A 10,204-nucleotide genomic window follows, 5' to 3' on the forward strand; every position below is an offset into this window, starting at 1 on the left:
AACAATTTTCCTTCAGAAGAATATAAAATAGAGTTGTGTACCTCAAATAATAGACAATATAAATGATCTCAACTATATTTATTATCATTATTTAGTCAATATTTTTTTTATTAAAAACAATGACATCGATTTCTATACATTGGTTCAATGCAGCGAACGCAAACTAAAAATCATGGAAAATTAAATCATAAATTCAATATATATATATATATATATATATATATATATATATATATATATATATATATATATATATATATATATATATATATATATATATATATATATATATATATATATATATATATATATATATATATATATATATATATATATATATATATATATATATATATATATATATATATAAGTTAAAAAAATTACTAATTTTCAATTTTAAAAAAACTTATACTACACACTTATACTATACTACGTCTTACAATCTTAACGTTCCTACTCCAACTGACTGCGGTGTTCCTCTGCAGTGGCTTCAGTGGCTGTTGTTTAGATTTGCGTCGACCGGCTTCTCAGGAAAACATCTGTTGGCTTGTACCGTTATCACTAATAACATATGGCGCGTAGACAATTTTCTAAGTACAGTGTCGGCTACCAATATTCTTTTGAAATAGAGTGTGCATTAACTTCTCCCTTCTTCAAAAGACTTTGTCCTCAAAGTCTCGAAGAACGTTCTTGTGTGGGCATATTCAAATATTGTTGTATTTCAATGAATCTCTCAGTTGAGATATCTGGATACGAATTCTTTTCAGGAATTGAATGAACAATGATTTCTGGAGGTGCTGTAGGAGATATTTCTTCATTTTGTACATTAATCTTAATATCTGTACTTCCAGTTTTCAATTGAATTATCATATATATTCCAATTGCTATTATCATTAGTGTAATAGTGGAAACACTTATCGTGCTGAAGAGATTGAATCTCCATTGAAGTGACTTATTTTGAACATAGATCTATGCTTTAAAGTAAGATTTCCCAAATACTCAGGAGATGGAATATCGACAATATCATTCTCGTTTACTATTAATCCTGTTGTTAGTCTGAATTCTTTTTGTGGTGTCTCAATAATAGCATTTGAGTAATAATTGTCTTCCAAATGTAGAACGCATTCATCAAATTGTATTAGGTACGATCCTTCCAAAACTTGGGTATGATTGCTACAATTTGATTGTAACGTTGTATTTATATTATTCAGAAGAATTGTTGCATCATTGATTCTTTTCACCATTCCGTTTGCATAAACCTTTTCGTAAGTACAATTAGCATGCTGTAGTTGTATCAAATTATTGACACATTGACTTGTTATTTTTAACAGATCAGGATCGCACAAGAAGTAATCTAAATCTTGCGAACATTGTTTTTGTATTTCATATACTTGTGACTTATTGACGAGAATATAATTTGATTGAAGGGAAATTCTTTTTTGATTGTGAATTAAGGCATCTATATATTCATAATCATATGTTTCGTTTGATAACTGTGGAATTTTTAGCATATAGATCACATGAGTTGTATTCATAGCAACTTGCGCTATAGCTTTTGTCAGCATATTTTCAAATGAAGTGACTGGGATGTTTTGTTCGATCAAAAATGTCTTAATCTTTAAGAAATCTTTAATTGATAAAATTCGACTACTGGGAATTCCATGTTTTGCAAGGAGTACAGCATCTTCAAGTATTTCGATTTGATGTTGTGTTGCATCTATATTCAAAATTATCTGCAGTAAATTCATCTCAACGACTTGTTGTTCTTTTGATTTAAAATCCAATTGTAATAGATCATTCGCCATTTTATTTAAATGCTGCATTCTGGAATTAATCGCCTGGTTGATTAATACTTGTTGATTGTTACTTTCGATGAGGTCATTCATGGTGTTGTTGATTGTTTTCAAATCTTCTGCATCAGGAGTTCCAGCTACCCATTTCAGTACTTTTCCAACGCTGTCCCATCTCTTTTGGCGATGTGTGTGAGGAACCAATTTATAATATGTATGAGTCAATAGTAAGTACTTATTTTGTAATAATGTATACAATTGATGATTATAAACATTGTTTTCAATGATTTTTTCAAATTTGATAATTGTTGTTCCTATTTCAAAAAAATTTATGGGTTGAATAATTCTTACATATCCTAATTTAATTTTCGCTTTTCCTAATGGTATTATTACCAAAGGATTTCGATTTAAGTCATGTATCTGTATCCTTGCTTCGACTGTTAATATAATTACACATACTGCGAATCTGAAAATAAGAGAAACACAAAAATATATTATGGAAGATTTTTTCTCAAATTTACTTTATGAATTTTTCGATTATTAGAATCGATTACAAATGTATCATGATTTTCTTTAATTTTGATCTTTTTGAATTTACTTTTTCTTTTTGAAATTTCATTGGTTTTCTCGAAAGCATACGTTCCTTGATCAAATACAGGGTAATCTTTATTTTGGATGTTGTCATTCTTTTTTTGATATATTTGGATAATTTTTTCGTGGCTCTTAATTTTTCGTAATGCTCTTTGATCTGCATTTAATTTTTTGTCATTTTCTCCAATATACACATTATGTGGAGTGTTTTTTATAAATGAATGGATTGTATTGTTGTATTTATAAACTGTACTTCTCATCAATTCTGGAATAGTAATTTGTGGTGATTCTTTTTTAATACATCGTGAAATTTCTCTCAATGTTGAATGACTTCTTTCTATTTGACCGTTTGTTTCGGATCTATGAATCGGAGTTTTATAAATTTCTATACCTAAATTTCTCAATCTTTGTTCAATTACATTTGAACTAAACGAACTTTCGTTATCTAATACTATCATTTTTGGAATATTCCATTCATGTGCAATATTTAACAGAGCTTCTTCAATGTCTAGAAGTGATTTTGATTCAATTGGTTTGAATTTTAAATATTTGGAAAATTTATCAATTGAAGTTAAAAACAAATTATTTTGATCATATACAAAAATATCAATATGAATTATTTCTCCAGGATACGTTGGAATAGGTGTTTTGAATGGTATAAATTCTTGGGGATTACGCTCATACTTTTCTGTTTTATAAGTTTCACAATTTTTTACGAATTGACTAACAATTTTCCTCATTTTTGGAAAGTAAAAATTTTTCAATAATTGATTTGAATTTTCTTGAGAATTTCTATGCGCAAACTGATGAATTTTTTTAATTTCTTCTAATTGCCTTTCTTCATTATTCAAATCTTGTACTTTGATTTGTGAAAATCTAGCTCTTATTTGTCTAGGATTAAACGTTTCTCGGTAAACTTCTTGAAGTACTCCCATTATTGGTTCATCTGTATAAATCCCATTTAATACTCCTGGATTAAAATACTCTTTTAGTTTTTCCTTTAGGAATTCTTTCGAAAATCTTTTTTCAATGAATATGTGTCTTTTATAATTATCAAAAGGAATTACTAAACCGTAACTTGAATTTTTACCAATTTTGAAAATTAATTGATTTTTAAAAACATTTACTGGAGCTTCTGTTGAAGGAATATAGGAACTGTCATCATCTTCCGCTGAATGTTGGGTGGCCGTCATTGAGTTAATTTGAATTCGTGACAAAGCATCTGCTACTATGTTTGCCTTTCCTGGTTTGTAATGAATTTCGTGGTCATGCTCTTCAATAAAAGCTTTCCATCTTTTAAGTTTAGCATTATTATTTTTTGGTGAAATTGTGAAAGTTAATGGTTGATGATCAGTAAAAATTTTAATTTTGTGACCATAAATAAAATTTCTCAAGGATTGCAATGCCCAAACTATTGCAAGCATTTCTTTTTCATTCGTTGCATAATTTTCTTCCGTACTTGAAAGTGTTTTAGAAATAAAAGTTATAGGTCTTTCTCCATCATGAAATTCTTGAGATAATACTGCTCCAATTGCTTTGTTGGAAGCATCAGTTGTTAATAAAAAAGGTTTACTAAAATCTGGAAATGATAAAACATCATTTGAAGAAAGAATATCTTTTAATAATTTGAAACTTTTTCGACCTTCATCATCCAAAGTGATTTTATGATTTTTCGACTCATTCTTAAGGATTTGACGATGACCATTTTCACCTTTCAAAAATTTTGTTAAAGGTTTGGCAATTTTAGCATAATTTTTCACGAAGCGTCTATAATATCCAGATAATCCTAAAAACGCACGAAGTTCTCTCAAATTGGTTGGTTCTGGGTATTTTTGAATACTTTCAATTTTTTTTGGATTTGGTTTCAAACCATCTTTTGATACTATAAATCCTAAAAATTCAACTTCAGTTTTCAACCATTCAGATTTGTCAGGTTGTATTTTGAAATTAGCCTTTCGTATTGTTTCAAGTATGATTTCTAAATTTTTCAAATGTTCTTCTAAAGTTTCTCCGAAAATCAATATATCATCTATGTAAACATAACAAATTTTACCAATATGTTCGTGTAAAACATCATCCATTACACGCTGAAAAATTGCTGGTGCATTTTTAAGCCCAAACGGTAAACGTACAAATTCATATTTTCCATTATTAACCGAAAATGCTGTTTTTTCAATATCTTTCTCATTCATTGGAATTTGGTGAAAACCAAATGTCAAATCAATGGTAGTAAAATATTTCATTTTACTTGAATTCGCTAAAATTGTGGACGTTTCTGGTATTGGATAACGATCACTAATAGTTTTTTGGTTAATTTTTCTATAATCGATCACTAATCTGAATTTCTTTTTTCCTGAAGCGTCATCTTTTTTTGGAACAATCCATACTGGTGAATTATATGGAGAACGTGATGGTCGTATGATTCCGTCACTCAGCATTTTGTCGATTTGTTGACAAACTTCTTCTTTAAAAACCTGTGGATAAGGATATGTTTTTGAGTAAACTGGGTTTTCATCAGTGGTTCGTATTTCAGCGGTAACTTTAGAAGTATATGTTAATTTTTCGTCAGGAGGTTGAAACAAGTCTTGATATTTTCCTAATATATTATAAACACTTTCCTTTTCAATTTTCGATAAGTGATTATCACGAATGGTTATTTTATTTATTTCTTTCAATTTGTGCTGTAATAAAGGAATCGAAAACTTTTTGTCAATAAAAAGTTTTTCATTTGAAGTATCTATGACAGCTTTAATTTCTTTTAAAGTGTCATGCCCAATTATAGCGTCGAATGTTTTTAAATTTTTTAAATGAAATAATTTTACATTTACATCTGAAAATGGTTTAAAAAATTTAGCTTGTGAATATTTTTCAATTTTAATATCGCCTCCTACTGAAGAGACATAAAATGGTGGGTTAACTTCATGTGAAATTATTGCATATTTTGGATGTATAAAATTCTTATTTGAGCCAGTATCAATTAATATTCTCAATGGTTCCTGTCGATTACCATAATATAGAAAATATGGTAATGACGAATTCATTCTAAAAAATTTAGTTCAGCTTGATCTTCAAAATTTTCTGTTGTAGGTAAATCTCTATCTTGGTAATCCGTTTCTTGTAGGTATCGATCGAACGATGTACCTTCTGCGTAATCTTCTGAAGCTAGATACGAAAGTTGATCAAAGTATTGGTTCGCATCTATATCTTCATTAATTTGTGGATTTGATTCTATGTTGAAATTTCTTGGCCGTTTAAATGGCACGGGGGGTTTATTTGCATAATTCACTTGATGGGTTCTTATAGAAGGGTCTACTTCCATAGGAACTGGTTTGTCAGCTTTTCTCATAAAAGGGTTAGAAAACGGACCATTCTGTTGGTTAAGATTAAGAGGTTTTTGGTACTGATATTGCTGCATTGGTTGACGTGGTAACATCATTGGCGGCATCCTTGGTGGTATTACTTGTGGTCTTGGTGGTGTTCTTATTTGATGATATTGCTGAAAATTATTTTGTCTCTGTGGAAAATAATAATTTTGATAATTAATAGGTGGTTGTGGTTTTACTTGAGGAAACATATATTTTGGGGGTAATGGTGGTTTTAAGGAATCAGGGATTTTTGACTTTGTCATCGTTTTCCTATATTCTATGTTTTGAAAAGATAAGCAATATGCATATGCTTGTGCTAAAGATGTAGGCCTGAAATTTTTCAAAAATTGGCCCAAAAGTTCCCCATCCAAACCTCTCATAAAAGCATCAATTGCTTTATCATTATAATTACTAATCATTGCTTGCATAGCCTCTGGGTGAGAGAATCTGCTATCAGTTTTTATATGATTAGCAATTAATGAGAGTAATTTATTAATTTGATCATAATAAATGTCAAGAGGTTGACCTTTTTGTATACATGTCATAAGTTGATGATCCAAAGTTGTTAGATCACGTTTTTCGCCATAGTAAGTTTGTAATGTATTTTTAATTAATAAAAAATTGGTATTTACATTTGAAGCCACAAGTGCGTTATTTGCTTCGCCTTTTATTTTCCTTCTAATAGCTTTACAAACAACGTAAAATTTATTTTTCTGATTGATAGTTGAGTTAGCATTTGGTTTATATAAATTAATTAAACTTTCAGCATCAGAGATCCAACAACTCAATTCGTTGGGATCTCCAAAAAAATCAGGAAAAGTTTTTACAATATCTGGTATTGCTTCAATAGTTGAAGGGTCTACCGGTACATTATTTTCGTTTACTAATGTTAGAGATGGATCGGAATAATCCAACTCTTCACGAGGTGCTAAAGTTGCCTCAATTGCGTTAACGCGATTAATTAAATTTATAATTTGTTGTTGTTCTGCCATGTTTTCCTGATTCAACTGTAACTGTGCAAGCTGATCTATTAGGTCGTCCAGTATTTGAGTTTAAGAAAAAAACTAAATTAATCCAAATTATTCAATTTACACTATTTTTGTTTTCACAAAAAAATCACTTTATTTCACTTAATTAATTTTTATATTTATTTTTTTCACTTTCTTAAATTAATTTGTTAATTCTATTACTTACAGTATTTTACTCAGCATCCCTCTGACAGGATACTTTTTTCCAAATCCTCTAACGGTTGGCTCTATTAATTTTGGATACTAATCCTTTTCCGGAGTATCCGATCGTGGCACCAGTAGAGAAACTCTTCTTCTCAGCACGGCGACGTGTTCCTTTTTGATGCTGTTGTCTACTTGGGCGTCCTCTCCGTGCGGCTGCTTATGCGATGGGAAGAGTGTGAAAAAAGATCCGTGATCTTTCTCACAAGTCACTTTCACTTTTTTCACTTTTACTCACTACTGGTCCCTATTCGGGCGCCAGTTAAAAAAATTACTAATTTATTTCAATTTTAAAAAAACTTATACTACACACTTATACTATACTACGTCTTACAATCTTAACGTTCCTACTCCAACTGACTGCGGTGTTCCTCTGCAGTGGCTTCAGTGGCTGTTGTTTAGATTTGCGTCGACCGGCTTCTCAGGAAAACATCTGTTGGCTTGTACCGTTATCACTAATAACATATGGCGCGTAGACAATTTTCTAAGTACAGTGTCGGCTACCAATATTCTTTTGAAATAGAGTGTGCATTAACTTATATATATATATATATATATATATATATATATATATATATATATATATATATATATATATATATATATATATATATATATATATATATATATATATATATATATATATATATATATATATATATATATATATATATATATATATATATATATATATATATATATATATATATATATATATATATATATATATATATATATATATATATATATATATATATATATATATATATATATAAGTTAATGCACACTCTATTTCAAAAGAATATTGGTAGCCGACACTGTACTTAGAAAATTGTCTACGCGCCATATGTTATTAGTGATAACGGTACAAGCCAACAGATGTTTTCCTGAGAAGCCGGTCGACGCAAATCTAAACAACAGCCACTGAAGCCACTGCAGAGGAACACCGCAGTCAGTTGGAGTAGGAACGTTAAGATTGTAAGACGTAGTATAGTATAAGTGTGTAGTATAAGTTTTTTTAAAATTGAAATAAATTAGTAATTTTTTTAACTGGCGCCCGAATAGGGACCAGTAGTGAGTAAAAGTGAAAAAAGTGAAAGTGACTTGTGAGAAAGATCACGGATCTTTTTTCACACTCTTCCCATCGCATAAGCAGCCGCACGGAGAGGACGCCCAAGTAGACAACAGCATCAAAAAGGAACACGTCGCCGTGCTGAGAAGAAGAGTTTCTCTACTGGTGCCACGATCGGATACTCCGGAAAAGGATTAGTATCCAAAATTAATAGAGCCAACCGTTAGAGGATTTGGAAAAAAGTATCCTGTCAGAGGGATGCTGAGTAAAATACTGTAAGTAATAGAATTAACAAATTAATTTAAGAAAGTGAAAAAAATAAATATAAAAATTAATTAAGTGAAATAAAGTGATTTTTTTGTGAAAACAAAAATAGTGTAAATTGAATAATTTGGATTAATTTAGTTTTTTTCTTAAACTCAAATACTGGACGACCTAATAGATCAGCTTGCACAGTTACAGTTGAATCAGGAAAACATGGCAGAACAACAACAAATTATAAATTTAATTAATCGCGTTAACGCAATTGAGGCAACTTTAGCACCTCGTGAAGAGTTGGATTATTCCGATCCATCTCTAACATTAGTAAACGAAAATAATGTACCGGTAGACCCTTCAACTATTGAAGCAATACCAGATATTGTAAAAACTTTTCCTGATTTTTTTGGAGATCCCAACGAATTGAGTTGTTGGATCTCTGATGCTGAAAGTTTAATTAATTTATATAAACCAAATGCTAACTCAACTATCAATCAGAAAAATAAATTTTACGTTGTTTGTAAAGCTATTAGAAGGAAAATAAAAGGCGAAGCAAATAACGCACTTGTGGCTTCAAATGTAAATACCAATTTTTTATTAATTAAAAATACATTACAAACTTACTATGGCGAAAAACGTGATCTAACAACTTTGGATCATCAACTTATGACATGTATACAAAAAGGTCAACCTCTTGACATTTATTATGATCAAATTAATAAATTACTCTCATTAATTGCTAATCATATAAAAACTGATAGCAGATTCTCTCACCCAGAGGCTATGCAAGCAATGATTAGTAATTATAATGATAAAGCAATTGATGCTTTTATGAGAGGTTTGGATGGGGAACTTTTGGGCCAATTTTTGAAAAATTTCAGGCCTACATCTTTAGCACAAGCATATGCATATTGCTTATCTTTTCAAAACATAGAATATAGGAAAACGATGACAAAGTCAAAAATCCCTGATTCCTTAAAACCACCATTACCCCCAAAATATATGTTTCCTCAAGTAAAACCACAACCACCTATTAATTATCAAAATTATTATTTTCCACAGAGACAAAATAATTTTCAGCAATATCATCAAATAAGAACACCACCAAGACCACAAGTAATACCACCAAGGATGCCGCCAATGATGTTACCACGTCAACCAATGCAGCAATATCAGTACCAAAAACCTCTTAATCTTAACCAACAGAATGGTCCGTTTTCTAACCCTTTTATGAGAAAAGCTGACAAACCAGTTCCTATGGAAGTAGACCCTTCTATAAGAACCCATCAAGTGAATTATGCAAATAAACCCCCCGTGCCATTTAAACGGCCAAGAAATTTCAACATAGAATCAAATCCACAAATTAATGAAGATATAGATGCGAACCAATACTTTGATCAACTTTCGTATCTAGCTTCAGAAGATTACGCAGAAGGTACATCGTTCGATCGATACCTACAAGAAACGGATTACCAAGATAGAGATTTACCTACAACAGAAAATTTTGAAGATCAAGCTGAACTAAATTTTTTAGAATGAATTCGTCATTACCATATTTTCTATATTATGGTAATCGACAGGAACCATTGAGAATATTAATTGATACTGGCTCAAATAAGAATTTTATACATCCAAAATATGCAATAATTTCACATGAAGTTAACCCACCATTTTATGTCTCTTCAGTAGGAGGCGATATTAAAATTGAAAAATATTCACAAGCTAAATTTTTTAAACCATTTTCAGATGTAAATGTAAAATTATTTCATTTAAAAAATTTAAAAACATTCGACGCTATAATTGGGCATGACACTTTAAAAGAAATTAAAGCTGTCATAGATACTTCAAATGAAAAACTTTTTATTGACAAAAAGTTTTCGATTCCTTTATTACAGCACA

The 10,204-nt window shown here is 30.0% G+C and overlaps 1 protein-coding gene across 1 annotated transcript in view; it reads left to right on the forward strand.

Annotated features, from left to right (window-relative positions):
• Positions 1 to 9,830, forward strand: part of LOC131681118 (uncharacterized) — a 54,147-nt gene extending 44,317 nt beyond the window's left edge. Inside the window, exon 3 of the mRNA XM_058961829.1 lies at positions 9,720 to 9,830. Within this exon, the coding sequence (XP_058817812.1) occupies positions 9,720 to 9,830 (111 nt within the window). The remainder of the gene's footprint in view (positions 1 to 9,719) is intronic.
• Positions 9,831 to 10,204: the final 374 nt, after the last annotated feature.

Source organism: Topomyia yanbarensis, chromosome 2 (assembly GCF_030247195.1).
Source record: "Topomyia yanbarensis strain Yona2022 chromosome 2, ASM3024719v1, whole genome shotgun sequence".
NCBI classification, from domain to species: Eukaryota; Metazoa; Arthropoda; class Insecta; order Diptera; family Culicidae; genus Topomyia; species Topomyia yanbarensis.